General features: G+C 45.7%; 1 protein-coding gene across 5 annotated transcripts in view; it reads right to left on the reverse strand.

Annotated features, from left to right (window-relative positions):
• LOC110521302 (MOB kinase activator 2) overlaps positions 1-20776 on the reverse strand; it is a 110150-nt gene that overhangs the window by 3532 nt on the left and 85842 nt on the right. For all 5 annotated transcript variants that reach the window (XM_021598773.3, XM_021598771.3, XM_021598772.3 and 2 more), the window contains exons 2-3: positions 9410-9570; positions 8178-8271 (exon numbers count right to left, since the gene is read on the reverse strand). In XM_021598773.3, coding sequence (XP_021454448.2) covers positions 8178-8271; positions 9410-9570 — 255 coding nt within the window. The remainder of the gene's footprint in view (positions 1-8177; positions 8272-9409; positions 9571-20776) is intronic.

The raw sequence follows: 20776 nt of genomic DNA on the forward strand, positions 1-20776 counted from the left end.
TGAGAGCTAAAGGGGTCATAAATTACAGAACACATTACCACAGGCACCACGAGTCAAATAAGAGAACTCAGGGAAGGACCAGCAAGGTCAAAGCTAGCATGGCTAAAGCAAAAGGGAAACAGAGTTATCAGTAGGATAGCTATTAACTAATGAAGCTAGCAGGGTATGGTAGCTGACAGGCTGGCAAAACTAAAAGGGGTAACTGTGATCTAGCACAGGCACCAAATGAGGCCTTGGGCAGAGCTAGCAAGGTCTGTAGGATCTACCAAAGTCAAGCTAAAAGGCTAATAGCTTGTAAACAACAGTTGGACGATCTCAAAGCTAGCTAGAACGCAGTAGAGGTAAAGGGTGGGTGGAGTGGTGAGCCTTTTTGGTTGAAAATACGTTGACATGTGTCTTTCAACCAATTGTGCTCACTGGGATGGTTGTGTTAGCACTAGCAGCGTACTCTGGGATTACACATCCTGAATGTACAGCATCCACATAACTGAACCTGCAGGAGGGATTTACTGACCACAGGCCCGGAACCAACACCAGGACAGGGACTCCACACTGAGGACCTACTGACCACAGGCCCAGAACCAACACCAGGACAGGGACTCCACACTGAGGACCTACTGACCACAGGCCCAGAACCAACACCAGGACAGGGACTCCACACTGAGGACCTACTGACCACAGGACCAGAACAGGGATTCCACACTGAAGACCTACTGACCACAGGACCAGAACCAACACCAGGACAGGGACTCCACACTGAGGACCTACTGACCACAGGCCCAGAACCAACACCAGGACAGGGACTCCACACTGAGGACCTACTGACCACAGGCCCAGAACCAACACCAGGACAGGGACTCCACACTGAGGACCTACTGACCACAGGACCAGAACAGGGATTCCACACTGAGGACCTACTGACCACAGGACCAGAACCAACACCAGGACAGGGACTCCACACTGAGGACCTACTGACCACAGGACCAGAACCAACACCAGGACAGGGACTCCACACTGAGGACCTACTGACCACAGGACCAGTACAGGGATTCCACACTGAGGACCTACTGACCACAGGACCAGAACCAACACCAGGACAGGGACTCCACACTGAGGACCTACTGGCCACAGGACCAGAACCAACACCAGGACAGGGACTCCACACTGAGGACCTACTGACCACAGGACCAGAACAGGGATTCCATACTGAGGACCTACTGACCACAGGACCAGAACCAACACCAGGACAGGGACTCCACACTGAGGACCTACTGACCACAGGACCAGAACAGGGACTCCACACTGAGGACCTACTGACCACAGGCCCAGAACCATCACCAGGACAGGGACTCCACACTGAGGACCTACTGACCACAGGCCCAGAACCAACACCAGGACAGGGACTCCACACTGAGGACCTACTGACCACTCTATGCTGAGGAGATTACAGCACTAACACTCACTGGCTACTATACACACCCCCAGCTAGCCCAAAACACAAACTGACACACACCCAGCTACCCCAAAACAGACAAGCTTACAAAGACTGGTACAGCCCACCAAAAAACACACCCACCCATTCACCCACCCACAGAAAATGGGTTTAGATAACTACCAAATGGTCCTGTTCCCATAGCTCATGGAAAGTTCCCCCTAAAATAGCTTCACAATGCCTGGGGCAAGAGGGCATGGACCGTGACTGTGTGTCTCAGTTGTGAGATGGGTGCGTTCATGCCAGGCGGAGGAAGGAAAGGTCGGGGTGCTGTTACTGTGGTACACCATTAGCCTGACTGGCTGGCTACAGGACGCCACCACCTAAACTCAGCAAAAAAAAAGACAGAGTACTGTCTTTCAAAGACAATTCGTAAAAATCCAAATAACTTTACAGATCTTCATTGTAAAGGGTTTAAACACTGTTTCCCATGCTTGATCAATGAACCATAAACAAGTAATGAACATGTATCTGTGGAACGGTCGTTAAGACACTAACAGCTTACAGGCGGTAGGCAATTAAGGTCAAAGTTATGAAAACTTAGGACACTAAAGAGGCCTTTCTACTGACTCTGAAAAACACCAAAAGAAAGATGCCCAGGGTTCCTGGTCATCTGCATGAACATGTCTTAGGCATGCTGCAAGGAGGCATGAGGACTGCATATGTGGCCTAAGACAGCATTCCAGGGAGACAGTGGCAGACCACGTGTAACAACACCTGCACAGGATTGGTACATTCGAAGATCACACCTGCGGGACAGTTACAGGATGGCAACAACCACACCAGGAACAAACAATCCTTCCAGCAGTGCTCAGACTGTCCGCAATAGGCTGAGAGAGGCTGGACTGAGGGCTTGTATGCCTGTTGTAAGGCCGGTCCTCACCAGACATCACCGGCAACAACGTCACCTATGGGCACAAACCCACCGTCGCTGGAGCAGACAGGACTGGCAAAAAGTGCTCTTCACTGACGAGTCGCGGTTGTGTCTCACCAGGGGTGATGGTCGGATTCGCATTTATCATCGAAGGAAGGAGCATTACACCGATGCCTGTACTCTGGAGCGGGATCGATTTGGAGGTGGAGGGTTCGTCATGGTCTGAGGCGGTGTGTCACAGCATCATCAGACTGAGTGTGTTGTCATTGCAGGCAATCTCAACGCTGTTCGTTACAGGGAAGACATCTTCCTCCCTCATGTGGTACTCTTCCTGCAGGCTCATCCTGACATGACCCTCCAGCATGACAATGCCACCAGCCATACTGCTCGTTCTGTGTGTGATTTCCTGCAAGACAGGAATGTCAGTGTTATGCCATGGCCAGCGAAGAGCCCGGATCTGAATCCCAATGAGCAGGTCTGGGACCTGTTGGATCGGAGGGTGAGGGCTAGGGCCATTCCCCCAGAAATGTCTGGGAACTTGCAGGTGCCTTAATGGAGGATTTGGGTAACATTTCAAGGCAAGAATTGGCAAATCTGGTGCAGTCCACGAGGAGGAAGATGCACTGCAGTATTTAATGCAGCAGGTGGCCACACCAGATACTGACTGTTACTTTTGATTTTGACCCCCCCTTTGTTCAGGGACACATTATTCAATTTCTGTTAGTCACATGTCTGTGGAACTTGTTCAGTTTATGTCTCAGTTGTTGAATCTTATTTGTACGAAGCATAACATAATATTTGTACGAAGCATAACATGTCAAATTTGCTGAAAATAAAACGCAGTTGACAGTGAGAGGACGTTTCTTTTTTTTGCTGAGTTGATATTACAGCTACAACCCTCCTTGGAAACACTGGAGGCATCTGGATTCATGGGGTTTGGAAAGGTACTTCACTACAATATTGCACACTTTGTACAGCCACATCTATTTCGCTGTTTTCTACCATGTAGCCTATTATTGTGACCTAACAATATGCTTCACCATACAGGATCCCTTCACGTGCCTGACACAGAACCTCTCCCACTCTTTAGGGTGTGGGTACCCACAGTAGCAGAGAAGGGGACAGCGGGTGTGGGTACCCACAGTAGCAGAGAAGGGGACAGCGGGTGTGGGTACCCACAGTAGCAGAGAAGGGGACAGCGGGTGTGGGTACCCACAGTAGCAGAGAAGGGGACAGCGGGTGTGGGTACCCACAGTAGCAGAGAAGGGGACAGCGGGTGTGGGTACCCACAGTAGCAGAGAAGGGGACAGCGGGTGTGGAAAAATTCAGTAACGTTAAATGGGGTCAACCCTGTAACATGTTAGTCACCTGACAAATCTGCCATTTCTCAACGGCTTCTCCATTGTTTGTTTTTCCTCTGTCATTACCTCCCCGTGTTTGTAGTGTGGTTTAGCCTAAACGTGTGGATCTGTTTTTTTTAACGGTCCTATAACTAGCTGTAGGTGAGGGCAGCCTCTTTCCAAGACGCCACCCCGCCCCGACAGGGTCAACTCATTGGGTAAATACTCAGTCAACCTCCTCCACTCTGCTAGACAGGGATGAATAGGCCTCCATTTATGTCTAACACTTGTTTCACTACTGCAGCGGTATGCCCTGCCTTTGTACCGAGGTAGATAAACAGGAGCTCTCTGTACTGAGTATAGGTATTCCTTTATGAACAACGGCTGGCTGATGGTGATATTTTACGACCCTGTTTGGACTTCTGAGCTAAACCATCAGAGTGCTGGTATAGTGATGACTCGTGTTCTCCCATAATGACTTCTATATGTTTGAAAGGGTTTTACGACAGGGGCAATAACTATTAGCTAGATAGTTACGTTGGCATTGGAACGCACAGAAATAAAAGCTCCTCACAACGGTTTGATCTCTGCTCTCCATCCTCACTATGCACCAGCCCAGACAGGAACACTGTGTTCAGAGACCTCACTATGCACCAGTCCAGACAGGAACACTGTGTTCAGAGACCTCACTATGCACCAGTCCAGACAGGAACACTGTGTTCAGAGACCTCACTATGCACCAGTCCAGACAGGAACACTGTTCAGAGACCTCACTATGCACCAGTCCAGACAGGAACACTGTGTTCAGAGACCTCACTATGCACCAGTCCAGACAGGAACACTGTGTTCAGAGACCTCACTATGCACCAGCCCAGACAGGAACACTGTGTTCAGAGACCTCACTATGCACCAGCCCAGACAGGAACACTGTTCAGAGACCTCACTATGCACCAGTCCAGACAGGAACACTGTGTTCAGAGACCTCACTATGCACCAGTCCAGACAGGAACACTGTGTTCAGAGACCTCACTATGCACCAGTCCAGACAGGAACACTGTGTTCAGAGACCTCACTATGCACCAGTCCAGACAGGAACACTGTGTTCAGAGACCTCACTATGCACCAGTCCAGACAGGAACACTGTGTTCAGAGACCTCACTATGCACCAGTCCAGACAGGAACACTGTGTTCAGAGACCTCACTATGCACCAGTCCAGACAGGAACACTGTGTTCAGAGACCTCACTATGCACCAGTCCAGACAGGAACACTGTGTTCAGAGACCTCACTATGCACCAGTCCAGACAGGAACACTGTGTTCAGAGACCTCACTATGCACCAGTCCAGACAGGAACACTGTGTTCAGAGACCTCACTATGCACCAGTCCAGACAGGAACACTGTGTTCAGAGACCTCACTATGCACCAGTCCAGACAGGAACACTGTGTTCAGAGACCTCACTATGCACCAGTCCAGACAGGAACACTGTGTTCAGAGACCTCACTATGCACCAGTCCAGACAGGAACACTGTGTTCAGAGACCTCACTATGCACCAGTCCAGACAGGAACACTGTGTTCAGAGACCTCACTATGCACCAGTCCAGACAGGAACACTGTGTTCAGAGACCTCACTATGCACCAGTCCAGACAGGAACACTGTGTTCAGAGACCTCACTATGCACCAGTCCAGACAGGAACACTGTTCAGAGACCTCACTATGCACCAGTCCAGACAGGAACACTGTGTTCAGAGACCTCACTATGCACCAGTCCAGACAGGAACACTGTGTTCAGAGACCTCACTATGCACCAGTCCAGACAGGAACACTGTGTTCAGAGACCTCACTATGCACCAGTCCAGACAGGAACACTGTGTTCAGAGACCTCACTATGCACCAGTCCAGACAGGAACACTGTGTTCAGAGACCTCACTATGCACCAGTCCAGACAGGAACACTGTGTTCAGAGACCTCACTATGCACCAGTCCAGACAGGAACACTGTGTTCAGAGACCTCACTATGCACCAGTCCAGACAGGAACACTGTGTTCAGAGACCTCACTATGCACCAGTCCAGACAGGAACACTGTTCAGAGACCTCACTATGCACCAGTCCAGACAGGAACACTGTGTTCAGAGACCTCACTATGCACCAGTCCAGACAGGAACACTGTGTTCAGAGACCTCACTATGCACCAGTCCAGACAGGAACACTGTGTTCAGAGACCTCACTATGCACCAGTCCAGACAGGAACACTGTGTTCAGAGACCTCACTATGCACCAGTCCAGACAGGAACACTGTGTTCAGAGACCTCACTATGCACCAGTCCAGACAGGAACACTGTGTTCAGAGACCTCACTATGCACCAGTCCAGACAGGAACACTGTGTTCAGAGACCTCACTATGCACCAGTCCAGACAGGAACACTGTGTTCAGAGACCTCACTATGCACCAGTCCAGACAGGAACACTGTGTTCAGAGACCTCACTATGCACCAGTCCAGACAGGAACACTGTGTTCAGAGACCTCACTATGCACCAGTCCAGACAGGAACACTGTGTTCAGAGACCTCACTATGCACCAGTCCAGACAGGAACACTGTGTTCAGAGACCTCACTATGCACCAGTCCAGACAGGAACACTGTGTTCAGAGACCTCACTATGCACCAGTCCAGACAGGAACACTGTGTTCAGAGACCTCACTATGCACCAGTCCAGACAGGAACACTGTGTTCAGAGACCTCACTATGCACCAGTCCAGACAGGAACACTGTGTTCAGAGACCTCACTATGCACCAGTCCAGACAGGAACACTGTGTTCAGAGACCTCACTATGCACCAGTCCAGACAGGAACACTGTGTTCAGAGACCTCACTATGCACCAGTCCAGACAGGAACACTGTGTTCAGAGACCTCACTATGCACCAGTCCAGACAGGAACACTGTGTTCAGAGACCTCACTATGCACCAGTCCAGACAGGAACACTGTTCAGAGACCTCACTATGCACCAGTCCAGACAGGAACACTGTGTTCAGAGACCTCACTATGCACCAGTCCAGACAGGAACACTGTGTTCAGAGACCTCACTATGCACCAGTCCAGACAGGAACACTGTGTTCAGAGACCTCACTATGCACCAGTCCAGACAGGAACACTGTGTTCAGAGACCTCACTATGCACCAGTCCAGACAGGAACACTGTGTTCAGAGACCTCACTATGCATCAGTCCAGACAGGAACACTGTGTTCAGAGACCTCACTATGCACCAGTCCAGACAGGAACACTGTTCAGAGACCTCACTATGCACCAGTCCAGACAGGAACACTGTGTTCAGAGACCTCACTATGCACCAGTCCAGACAGGAACACTGTGTTCAGAGACCTCACTATGCACCAGTCCAGACAGGAACACTGTGTTCAGAGACCTCACTATGCACCAGTCCAGACAGGAACACTGTGTTCAGAGACCTCACTATGCACCAGTCCAGACAGGAACACTGTGTTCAGAGACCTCACTATGCACCAGTCCAGACAGGAACACTGTGTTCAGAGACGTCACTATGCACCAGTCCAGACAGGAACACTGTGGTCAGAGACCTCACTATGCACCAGTCCAGACAGGAACACTGTTCAGAGACCTCACTATGCACCAGTCCAGACAGGAACACTGTTCAGAGACCTCACTATGCACCAGTGCAGACAGGAACACTGTGTTCAGAGACCTCACTATGCACCAGTCCAGACAGGAACACTGTTCAGAGACCTCACTATGCACCAGTGCAGACAGGAACACTGTGTTCAGAGACCTCACTATGCACCAGTCCAGACAGGAACACTGTGTTCAGAGACCTCACTATGCACCAGTCCAGACAGGAACACTGTGTTCAGAGACCTCACTATGCACCAGTCCAGACAGGAACACTGTGTTCAGAGACCTCACTATGCACCAGTGCAGACAGGAACACACGATACCTCAGAAAGGCTCATGTGATTCGAGAATACTCGCAGCATATTCCGACATTCTTTGACTAACATTAGATACCTCTAAAGTTCTCAACTTTAGAACACACACAGAGACAGACACAGAGAGCGAGAGAGAGAGACAGACAGACACAGATAGAGACAGACACAGAGAGACAGAGAGAGAGACAGAGACAGAGAGAGAGACAGACAGAGACAGACACACAGAGAGAGAGAGAGAGCCAGACGAGCCAGCCAGCCAGACGAGCCAGCCAGAGAGCCAGCCAGCCAGAGAGACAGCCAGAGACAGACAGAGAAGGGACACAAACAACAGAAAGACATAGGGAACATTGAGTACAGCACTGTGGTCAGGAGCTCTCCTGCTTTCAACAGACGGTCTGTTGCCGTGTCAGCGCATCCTTGATAAATGATCCAATGGGTTGTGAGACTGATAACCCAATTGAAGGCCAGAGAACTGATGAATAAACCAATGTTGGGGGAGATGACTTACGTGTTGCAGGCCGTCATGGCTTGACAGGTGTCCCCAGTACAGAACTCTGAGATGGTGCTGTACTGCAGGTTTATTAGATTGAAGAAGGTCGTCGCTGAAGGGAGAGAAGAGAAGCACACTCAGTAATACCCACAGTCTGCTCAAGGCCGCGCCTCGTCAAATAGTCTACATACATCAAATCCCTTCAAATACTTAGGCTGCTACTTTGAAGTATTCAATATGCTATTTGATCCAAGTAAGTACTGTTCTTGAACACAATCATTCTGCAGTGTAATGTTTACAGTGAATGGAACAAACAACCCAATGTTTTGTTGACTATATTTCACGTTGAACGGTACAGTTCTGCCCCAGGTATAAGACAGAGGGGAACTGTTGGCTCCATTCATGACCGGTATTTTTGCAACTTCTTTATATGTTTCTCAGGCTTCTTTGGCAAATGTTTGTGGCCAAATGTACATAGCATACAACGTTATTAAACAGACAGTTCACATAAAAAGTGGCTGAAGTCAAACATTCTTCCCAAGACGAGCGCTGTTTGAGAACCAAGCTAATTCTGTTAGTGGTTGATACGAGTCGATACGGACGGGGCTTGGCCGAGTTGCCTAACTCCCTGATTTCACGCTGAAAAATGCAGTCGCAGGCTAAAACACGTTCCATTTGTTTTTACATGATGCGGTTTCTCAACACAGACTGATAAAACAACCCACAGTGAGAACACAGGGTGTTACAGGACTTACAAACCACCAGAGAAGATGCCTAAGATGCCTGTAAACTATCAACAGCAGATATTATTGTATAGGATAATATTTAAGATAATAGTTCACCGTTTGGGGAGAAGGCACTAGATAAATACACTATAGAACAAGCAGTGGATTGTCAATGGAGGTTGTAGCCATTTCATCCTGCAGGAAACTACAGGGGTTCAGACACTTCCAGAGGAGATGTCTAAGATGGAGATGCCTGAGATGATGTTGTTCTTATAGAGTCATTATATAACGTAAGGAGCTGAACCTGGAGCTAAACTTCTTGAGGATTCAGCTGCAGTGCTGTTATAGAATACACATCCAAAGAGAAGACACTGAAAAAGGCAGAAATTTTGATGTCTGAGTACCGGGGAGATATAAGTAAATCTGTCGAGTGTTTAGCTTTTCTGGGAGCGTTATCTTGTGTCTGGTGGAACCTCAAATATGACCCAAAAATGATTTCATTCTGATTAGCTGCTGGTAACTCACTGTTGCTGGCGAGCCATTCGTTGAGGTCTATCTCCCTGGGCAGCAGCACCAGCTCTTTGAGGTCGAAGTCGACCACGCGTACTTTAGTGAACTCCGCCTCCAGATACTGTTTCTTCTCTTCCGCTGGCGGTTTCTTCCCATTGGGCTTCGTCTTAGACTTCCTGTAGGGGACAGGAAGAGAAAAGGGGACAGGTTAGAGCAATTCACAGGGACATTCACAGACGAAAGAGGAACTTTTTTAGAACTCTTCAGTTGGACTCAAATCAAGGCAGGGACTGCAGCTAGCAACTAAAGTATGACATTGCAGATGGGTGGTTTCGGATGCATTAAATGCACGTTAACAGAAAGTGGAACTGAATATGTAAACAGCCTTTAGCCACTGCTAGCAGACAACCCTGTGTTTCACACTCACAGGTCTACGCCGGGGTCACCGTGTCTCTCCCACTGTGGGATTTTGAGCCCGCTGTGGGCCATGCACCCAGCGTCTATACAGACAGCTTTTTGTTCAAGTACCTGACCCAGAGCGTGACTCCTGACCTGCCGTTAGGACCAGTTACCACACAGTTAGCCGCCCACAGCGCCATGTACTTCCAGCACTATTTTTTTAACAGGGGACTGTCATATCACACTCCCACGACACTTCCAGGTCCAAAATCCTCCGCCCCCCCTGAAAATCGTGTCCACTAATACAGCCTATCCAGGGGTTAACTGTTGAATGGGTTAATAGGCTAGTGAAACAAGTACAGACAAAGGCAGGGTTGTGGGACAATGCAGGCTTGGCTCCATTGAAGGAAAGACCATTACAGCACAGAGAGGTATTATGTTTGTTTTCCTATTTTCTGGCATCCCTCTTCATGGCAGTCAAGTGTTCAGGGTTTAACATCTTGGGGTTTTCACTGAGCACTGACTTCTATGGAGTTTCAGAGTACCACTCTAGAACACGATTAGCATTCCAACGGCTTAATTCCTCGCTCCCTCTTCAGTATTTCCCTTCCTCTACATTTCCATTTCCTTCCCTCGCTCTCTCCCTCTCTTTTTGCTGTCTTCAGTTTGGGTTTGTTTAAGGACAGGGGAGTTTCACTTTCTGCCCTGAATTTATTGCGCCTCTGTTGACCTTAATTTCCACCATCCACCCCCTCCAGTTCACAACCTGTCTAAACACCATATAACCCCCCCCCCCCTCCTCCCATGTGTTCTTGGCTCAAGCCTTTCCCTCTCAGATCTGAACTCCTGGAAGACTGGCGCAGGTCCAGAATCAGGAGGAACAAAGTGAGAGCAGTGTGGCTCTGATGACAGTCTATTCAGCAGGAGCCAATCAGAAGCATACATCTGTGCTTTCCAGTTAAACACACACATTGAAAGACAGAGGAAACTACCATTAAATGTACAGATAATGTCTAGAACGTTCCACTGCCAACTTCTCATGTTTGAGGACTTCTGTAACCACCCTCTACTGCAGGTGTCAAACTCATTTTGCTACGGAGGGCGAATTGAAAATGTGTTTTATTTCCTTGCCGTCAAAAACGTGGAAAATAATTTCCTCTTGACATGGTGTTGGGAATTTAATACTCCCCTGTCTAGCTTCCATTTGTCATTCTTACCGAGCCGGACAGTCAAGAAACTGCATGTATAAAAGGTCCATTATCCTTCTACAGTTTCCTTTTGAATTTATTGAATATATTTAGAATTTGAATATACATACATATACATACAAACAGTTATAAATATATAAATAGAAATATACACATAAATATACACACATATATATAAATAAAGAGAATACACTACCATTCAAAAGTTTGAGTTCACTTGAAAATATCCTTGTTTTTGAAAGCACATTTATTGTCCATTAAAATAACATCAAATTGACCAGAAATACAGTGTAGACATTGTTAATGTTGTAAATGACTATTGTAGCTGGAAACGGCAGATTTATATGGACTATCTACATACACTATACGCCTATGTAAACTTCTGACCCATCAGTTAGGATCACCACTTTATTTTAAGAATGTGAAATGTCAGAATAATAGCAGACAGAATTATTTATTTCAGCTTTTATTTAGTTAATCACATTCCCAGTGGGTCAGAAGTTCACATACACTCAATTAGTATATGGTAGCATTGCCTTTAAATTGTTTAACTTAGAACAAATGTTTCGGGTACCCTTCCACAAGCTTCCCACAATAAGTTGGGTGAATTTTGGCCCATTCCTCCTGACAAAGCTGGTGTAACTGAGTCAGGTTTGTAGGTCTCCTTGCTCGCACATGCTTTTTCAGTTCTGCCCACACATGTTCTATAGGATTGAGGTCAGGGCTTTGTGATGGCCACTCCAATACCTTGACTTTGTTTTCCTTAAGACATTTTGCCAACTTTGGAAGTATGCTTGGGGTCATTGTCCATTTGGAAGTCCCATTTGTGACCAAGCTTTAACTGATGTTTTGAGATTTTGCTTCAATATATCCACATTTTCTTTCCTCATGGTGCCATCTATTTTGTGAAGTGCATCAGTCCCTCCTGCAGCACCCCCACAACATGATGCTGCCACCCCCGTGCTTCACAGTTGGGATGGTTTTCTTCGGTTTGCAAGCTTCCCCTTTTCCTCCAAACATACGGCAAAACAATATGGCCAAACAGTTCTATTTATGTTTTATCAGACCAGAGGGCATTTCTCCGAAAAGTACCATCTTTGTCCCAATGTGCAGTTGCAAACCGTAGTCTGGCTTTTTTATGGCAGTTTTGGAGCAGTGGCTTCTTCCTTGCTGAGCGGCCAGCATCTTCACAAGATCCTTTGCTGTTGTTCTGTGATTGATTTACACTTTTCGCACCAGATTACGTTCAACTCTAGGAGACAAGAACGCATCTACTTCCTGAATGGTATGGCAGTTGCATGGTCCCATGGTGTTTATACTTACGTACTATTGTTTGTACAGATGAGCGTGGTACCTTCAGGCGTTTGGAAATTGCTCCCAAGGATGAACCAGACTTGTAGAGGTCTACACATTTTTTTCTGAGGTCTTGGCTGATTTATTTTGATTTCCCATGATGTCAAGCAATGAGGTACTGAGTGTGAAGATAGGCCTTGACATCCACAGGTACACCTCCAATTAACTCAAATGATGTCAATTAGCCTATCAAAAGCTTCTAAAGCCATGACGTCATTTCCTGGAATTTTCCAAGCTGCTTAAAGGCACAGTCAACTTAGTATGTAAACTATAGTTTGTTAACAAGGAATTTGTGGAGTGGTTGAAAAACGAGTTTGAATGACTCCAACCTAAGTGTATGTAAACCTCCAACTTCAACTGTAATATATATATATATTTATTTTTTGGGGACCTCCCAGCTCTATGGTCTGACTCACTGTCCCGAGGACTAGGGGGCTGTAGATTAGAAATGAGAGACACACACAAACCAGCAGACAGGGCTGGTCTCTGGTCAGTTCTTGAGCGTTACTGCGGGACCAGGATGGTGACAGCTGTCCAGCTGGTCAGGCAATGAGATGGACTTATAAGAGAGAGGCAGAGCGATTGAAGGAGAGAGTGAGGGTCATTGACAGAGCCAACAGCTGTGAGATCCAGTCAGCCATGCAGCTATTGAACCCACAACTGCCAGGCCCCTACAAAGACCTTCAATCAAATCTGAGTTGGCGAATTTGGTTATTGAATTTAAAAAAGGATTTGACACACACACACACACACACACACTCTGCATTCCTCCCAGAATAAGACAGGCCCTCTGAGTGTTCAGTCTTGTCTGTTTCTCCTCCAGATATCATCCTGAGACTTCAAAGTCATGCACGCAAAAACCTTGACAAATACAAACACACTTCAAGTAGTCTGATTGAATAACCCATTAATGTTGGTCCCTGAACACTATTATTTGAGTCCCAGTTTTAAGAGACCCAGCTGGTGAGCGTGACTACATAGTCTATGGCATGCATGGTTTCCTCCTAGTACCAGACAGTGCCAACTTCCTGTCCATTCACCAGCCAGAGACATGTCTGGCCCTGGCCTCTGGTCTGATCTAGCCTAGCCTGGTCAGCAGGACGCATACAATGCCTTTTATGGCAAAGACCCTGCCTGGGAGAACTTTACCAAGAGCAGGCACAGTCCTATGTGAGTATCAGGGGAGGGGTACTAGCAGAGAGGAAGTTCTCTGTATCCTAAAATAAACTAATTGCTCCAGGATGTACCTCCTTGTACCACACATATGTGGGAAGGAGGCAGGGTTTGGAAAATGAGGAAATTAAGGAAAAGGCGAGACAGGAAGTGGCTTAGTGATACAGAATGTTTTCAAAAGGGAAAAAAAATGTTGGCCAAGAGGGCAGAGAAAGATTAAGAGAAAGGCCTGAGCCAGATGAGAGGTTAGAGAGGGCAGTGTAAGGCCTCAGGCTCTTGACCCTGGACAGGTGAGAGGTTAGAGAGGGCAGTGTAAGGCCTCAGGCTCTTGACCCTGGACAGGTGAGAGGTTAGAGAGGGCAATGTAAGGCCTCAGGCTCTTGACCCTGGACAGGTGAGTGTGGTCACAGAGAGGGAGAGACAGGTCAACATGAAAGACAATGAATGATGGAAAAGGGAAGAGGAGAGAGAGAATAAAGAGGGAAATAGAAGGGGAAGAAAAGAGACTCATTAATAATTAGCTAGGAGTGTTATCTGCAGTGTCCCAGACTTTAAATTAGGCCAGGAAAAAAATAATAATAATCACCCCACTGGTGCATGGGAAGACTGGTGTAGCATGGTAAAATAGGACCTTTCCCACCTCAAATAAGTGGTAGACTGTGACAAACTCAGGAAGAGAAGGACGAGTGACCGCGTTCGTGTTTCTGGAAACTTCTGTGGATCGTTTCAGAAGTGCACCATTCAGTGCCTGTGACCATCACTCTTCAAGTCCAGAAAATGCACAGGTTTATCTACCACTATGCAGTTTCCAATGCTCCTCATCGGGAGTCAACTAGTATTGTAGGCCTGTAAGAAAAAGGCTGTGTGGCTGCCGAACGTGCAGTGTTCAAGACTAAAATAGATAACCCACTAACGAGGCAGCCTTCTGGCAGGTACAACACAAGACTGGCTGTTACTGCCCCAACAACCTGCTTCCAAGTAATAGCATCATCATCACCACCACCACTTGGGAATACACGTTACAGAGGAATTAGCTGGAAATGTTTTGACTGTATGTATTATGCCAACAGTGCTGGATTTAAGTAGGCACCCTTGGAATCGAGCCACATGGCCACTTTGTACACGTGGCTGGCTAACTCTTTAGTTATCGCCTGAACAACGAAACATGCACCAAGTCCACCTCCACTGAGGCACAAACACACTGCTACTTTAAGGCTTGGAACAAGAGCATTTCCTCATTTGTATTAGTGCATTGACTGCAGTATGCAATCTAAACACATTTGGTATGACTTAAACCTTTGCAAACTTTACCAATGTATTTACTTTCCCCTCAGTCAGTGTCACCGGTTGACAAGCCCAATATTGCACAACTGTTGCTTAAATTGCCTGGTGAATTTGGGAAGCATCTAACAATTGGCATATGGAAGTGGTTAATGCAATCTGTGACAGGGAACAGCATTCAGCATCCATTCAACACAGTTCAAGTAAACAAGATGGCTTCCAGCACACTGAGCACAGATCTAGGATCAGCTAACCCTAACCCTCCCCAAAACCCTCAAAAAAAGAGGAAAAACACATTGTCCTCATGATGGTTGAGGTTTTGATTTAGGGAGAACTTGTGCTTGGAGCGTAAACAACAAAGTTATGCCAGACAATGTGAGGAGTTTTTCCCCCTGAAGAGTAGCTATGATGGATTTCTGAAGCGCCGACTGAGCAGGTTTCCATGTAGCCCTGGTATGTGGCGGTGAACTCCGTCCACACCAGAAAAACATGCTGCTTTTCTTACCACCTGGACTTAATGCAACACCAGCTGACCAGCAGTGTTTTCAGTGGAAACGGACGAACAGAAGAGACAAGACAACATCAGGAACAGAGGCGTAGATGTTCTTGCTGTACTTTTTGGACCAACAAAACATAAACCTGAACAACAACCCTAGCAACAAAGCAAAACAACCCTAGCAACAACAGCAAATCAACCAAGATAAAAGTCAGAGGCCAAAACATATTTTACATTTTACTTAACCAGGTAGGCCAGTTGTGAACAAGTTCTCATTTACAACTGCGACCTGGTCAAGATAAAGCAAAGCAGTGTGACAAACACAGTTACACATGAGATAAACATACAGTCAATAACACAATTGATTCACAAAAAGTGAATCAATCCAAAGTAAAAAAGGTTCCTTCCTCCTGTTGTGATCTGACATTGGCATTTTAGTCATTTAGCAGATGCTCTTATCCTGAGAGATTTACAGTAGTGAGTAATACATATTTGTTCCATTGGCAGTTTTCATCCCAACTGTAATAGAGGACCAATACGTGAGCAAGATGCTTGAACCCTACTGCATACACTCAGCTCTTCCCCATTTTGTAAGGACAAACTTTGGCTTGAGAATATCAGCATTAGATTCCTTGATTCCAGTTAGACCTACAGATCTATTTCAGGCATCTAAATTGAGTATACTTCTCAATGGCTCTTTTCCCTGAAAAACCACTGACCGAGGAGGTGCAGGCCGAGCCAGCCGAGCCATAACAGCCATTACTGGGTTATAAAGATACAGGAGTAAGGGCAGAAATCTCCACACGTATCATACTCAGCTAGTCTCGGAGGAAATGACAAATGGCAGTCTTCTCTGATTTCTTTTACTTTCAGAAGTCGCAGCCAAACTGTCCTGAGGCCTGTTTGATGCAAGTCTTCTATAGCCATGTGACGTCTGTTTTTCTTATTAACCTTGTTGAATGTACCTTCATGCCCTGTTACCCACAGTCACATTCATTTCCCTTCACGGCACAGAGGATCACTTGACAGAGGCTCGCTTACAAAAATGTGTTAAGAGGCTCGAGGTCCCTCCTCCCCAAGCCTCTGTGCTGCCATAAGGTTACTTACAAGCGTCACTCTGTTCACTACATAAGGTGTGGGATCTTTGGAGCAGCGGACACTTACATTTTGATTTTTTTGATTTGACCCCGTTCTCCCCAATTTCGTGGTATGGTGCGCGATGAGACAAGGATATCCCTACCGGCCAAACCCTCCGCAACCCGGACGACGCCAGGCCAATTGTGCGTCGCCCCACGGACCTCCCGGGCGCGAACCCAGCAGCGGACACCTTTTGGCAACATGAACACCTCGCCGTTCCCATTCACAACGGGCGATAGCAACATTTCTTTTTTTTTTTTTTGGTCAAGCAAGGAAGAGTAACCTTCCCTTTCTGGTAGTAGCTAACTGGCAGCCTGGCCATATTGCTTAGCCTGGCTACAAACATAGCAAGCTAGCTAGCCTTTAGCTTCCCACATCTCCATGGGAAATAATCCGATTTATAATATTTTTTGAAATATGCCCTGGCAAATATTATTCTACTTGCCGGTGAAAACTCAAACATTATCCCAGTTTGATATGCTGCTTGTGTATTCATTCCCCTATCAGCTAAAAATTGTACGCCATCATGTTTTGGTCATGACGAGGAAAAGCACCCGGCTAGCTAGTTGGCTACAGCAGGTTCCATTTCACGCCCTTTTTGTGACGAAAAGCGACACTGCAACAATGCACTCAGCATATAGCTTCTCCGTAGAACATGGAGTAAGCCATCGGACTAAACCCCATTCAGAGCACCACTTCCCATACTGAGCACAAGGGACCCCCCGCTGACACAATGTAGGGTCATCTACATCACAACAGACGTGTGAGAGAGAGGAGAACATCTTCGGGGCCTAGCCCCCTCTGGTCCAGTATTCCACTAAGGTATCCTTCCTTCATTTCCTGTGGTTTCCGCCACACCTTGTTCACCGATCCAGTCATATCAGATCACATCAGTGATTACATAGAGGGATTTTTCATGTACTCAAACAAAGTCAGGATTTCATTGTGCAGTCTTCTCACAGGCCCTAGTTATCCTAACCCATACATCTCAACATGAATTTACCCACTTCAACCTCAATGTAACCTGCCTCTGTATTCAGCTGTTTCACTATTGAGGAAACAAGGTTGGGTAATGTGTTTTCTTCCCTGTGAGCTGAGAACTAGGCATACTGTAGGCCTACTTATTAACTTCATATAACCATTTTGTTCTTCTTCCTCAAACGTCACTGGAAAATCCCCTTGAAGGTCATAAAAGCAAACCTTTAAAGGTGGTACGTGTAGGTAGGCCACATGCATCAACCAATTTCAAATCGCTGTGGTATTCTAAAGTAAATTAAGTTAGGCAAGGGTATGAAGAACTTGTCGTTACCCGTTAGGTTTTACAGATTGTTATCCGCTACAGTAATGTACGGCTGACCCCATTTAGTCCACTGGTTGATTGTCTGGTTGATAGGCTGTTGGTCGGCCGAGATTTCTTCAGTTGACCAGTAGTGAAAACAACAACAAAATCTATATATAGAGTGTACAAGAGACCAGTCTGATTCGTGCATGTCTGAGTGGACTAATCCACTGTGGACGTGGGGATGGTACTCTACGACATGTGCTACTGAAATTGTATATGGTTATATTACATAAGAACAATTATGCAACACTAATAAAAATTATTTTATAACAAATGCACTTTGTCCCGCATTGGATAGTGGTCGCTGTCCACGGTTCTGAAAGATCAGAACGCTGTTGAATTTGCACCTTTTCCTAGAACATGTTGCTATATGCATAATTGCAATTTTAACCAGCATTTCGGTGTTGAGAAGAATGCAGTGGAGGCAGCAGCAGAACGAGTAATAGACAATAAGGCAAAGGCTGTTTTCTCTAAGTAAAGTGAGGAGAGAGTAAACCCCAACTTAATTAGGTGTATAATCAATAGCCTAACTGTTAAATGTGCCTGGCTTTATAAATCATCTATTTATAGAAATAAGACAGATCCTGCTTCTGTTGCCTGTTTGAGTGTTTGTTTTATAGCCTCCTGATTCATGTCATGTAAACAATTTCACAAATTGGGCTGTTTTTAAATTAGGCTGTTTTTAAACTTTGCTTTGCTGTAATAAAGGCCTTACACCTTTTTCCCATTAGGACAGGCTCTCTGGTATTATTTCATGTAGTTAGTGTCGCTTACAATGCTCCAAATCGCCCGAAAAATGTGTAAACGCTCCATTTTCTTGTTCTAATTATTATCATCATCATCATAATTGTAATAATAAGTAATGTCATTATCATTAGTAGGCTTAGTATCGCAGCCTTGTATAACCACCATTGAGCTGTAAAACTAAGAGCGCATCCTGTAACTTACTGAGGCCTATATTCCATACAGGCTACTGTATCAAGCCATCATTCATTCATGTCATCACACAGCATACGAGTCATTCATGATCTGAAATGCAAATCAAGCATTTTAGTTTTAAAATCAAATAAAGCAAGCTTTGAACAATTAGCTTAAACAAAAAATAAACAGTTTCATTATCGGAAATTGCATTCACGAATGAATGCGACTGTTTTTAGTCTTTTCTGTGATAAAGGCGTAACACTCTCTGCGAAGCTGATCATTTATTTAGTGTTGTTTACATTGTTCCACACTGTCAGAAAAAGTATATTGTAATTTAACAGCCCCTGTTTGATACACATAATATGCAAGCAGCACTCACCTTATTTTTCTTCAGCTCCAGTATTTTACACAACTAGTCAAATTTATTCCACACATCTGACTTCCCATTTACCTCATGAGCAACCAGTTGCCTAAACATTCCCGTTTAGAGTTTGTCACGTCCTCTGCATCCATTTTGCTGTGTTCAGAGTTTGCTATAACCAATTGTTTGATGTGATTATGATATGCTATAGATCAGGCCCTATTGGTCACGTGCATGCGATGCATATATGCATCACAAAGAGAGCAATGGCTGAGGGAATGATTTTCCTAAACAAATGAGGGATTTTGGTAACGGAACTTTTCAGTCAGAAATGGCTGTATTTATGTTGCAGCTTCAGCAACACGGCCAAGGCGATAAACACTGTGGTCGCAGCAGCAGGGAGGAGAGAGACAACGGGTACTAGTCACGTGCTGTCTTTAACACAGCAAGTCTGAGCCCGGCCCGGCACAATCAAATCAATTGCTGGTCGGACTCCCTCTAATCATTTGTTTATCTTAATGATTTAATCAAACAGTGTGCTTAATGCAGACAAGCTTGGTGAATCTAGTTGATTTTAGAGGTCGACCGATTATGATTTTTCAACACTGATACCGATTATTGGAGGGCCAAAAAAAGCCGCTGCCGATTATTTATTTATTTTTTTGTAAATGACAATTACAACAATACTGAATTAACACTTTTACTTAGTATAATTTTTTAACATTTATTTTACCTTTATTTAACTAGGCAAGTCAGTTAAGAACAAATTCTTATTTTCAATGACGGCCTGTTCAGGGGCAACTGCCTGTTCAGGGGCAGAAAGACAGATTTGTACCTTGTCAGCTCGGGGGTTTGAACTTGCAACCTTCCGGTTACTAGTCCAACGCTCTAACCACTAGGCTACCCTGCCTGTTCAATTGTTTAAATAATGCAAAAACAAAGTGTTGGAGAAGAAAGTAAAAGTGAAATATTTGCCATGTAAGAAAGCAAATGTTTAAGTTCCTTGCTCAGAACATGAGAACATATGAAAGCTGGTGGTTTCTTTTAACATCAGTCTTCAATATTCCCAGGTAAGGAGTTTTAGGTTGTAGTTACTATAGGAATTATAGGACTATTTCTCGCTATACCATTTGTATTTAATTTACCTTTGACTATTGGATGTTCTTATAAGCACTTTAGTATTGCCAGTGTAACACTATAGCTTCTGTCCCTCTCCTCGCCGCTACCTGGGCTCAAACCAGGAACACATCGACAACAGCCACCCTGGAAGCATCGTTACCCATCGCGCCACAAAAGCAGCGGCCCTTGCAGATCAAGGGGAACAACTACTCCAAGTCTCAGAGCAAGTGACCTCGCCGATTGAAACACTATTAGCGCGCACCCTGCTAACTAGCTAGCCATTTCACATCGGTTACACCAGGCTAATCTCGGGAGTTGATAGGCTTGAAGTCATAAACAGCTCCATGCTTGAAGCACAGCGAACGCAAGAGAAGTGACACAATTTCCCTAATTATAAGACATTAATGTTAGCAGGCAATATTAACTAAATATGCAGGTTTAAAAATATATACTTGTGTACTGATTTTAAAGAAAGGTATTGATGTTTATGGTTAGGGTTGGTGCAACGACAGTGCTAAATCATCACCCGTTTGGCGAAGTAGGCTGTGATTCGATGAGAAATTAACAGGCACCGCATCGATTATATGCAATG

The sequence above is a fragment of the Oncorhynchus mykiss genome, chromosome 4 (assembly GCF_057628025.1).
Source record: "Oncorhynchus mykiss isolate SJ-2025 chromosome 4, ASM5762802v1, whole genome shotgun sequence".
Lineage (NCBI taxonomy): Eukaryota > Metazoa > Chordata > Actinopteri > Salmoniformes > Salmonidae > Oncorhynchus > Oncorhynchus mykiss.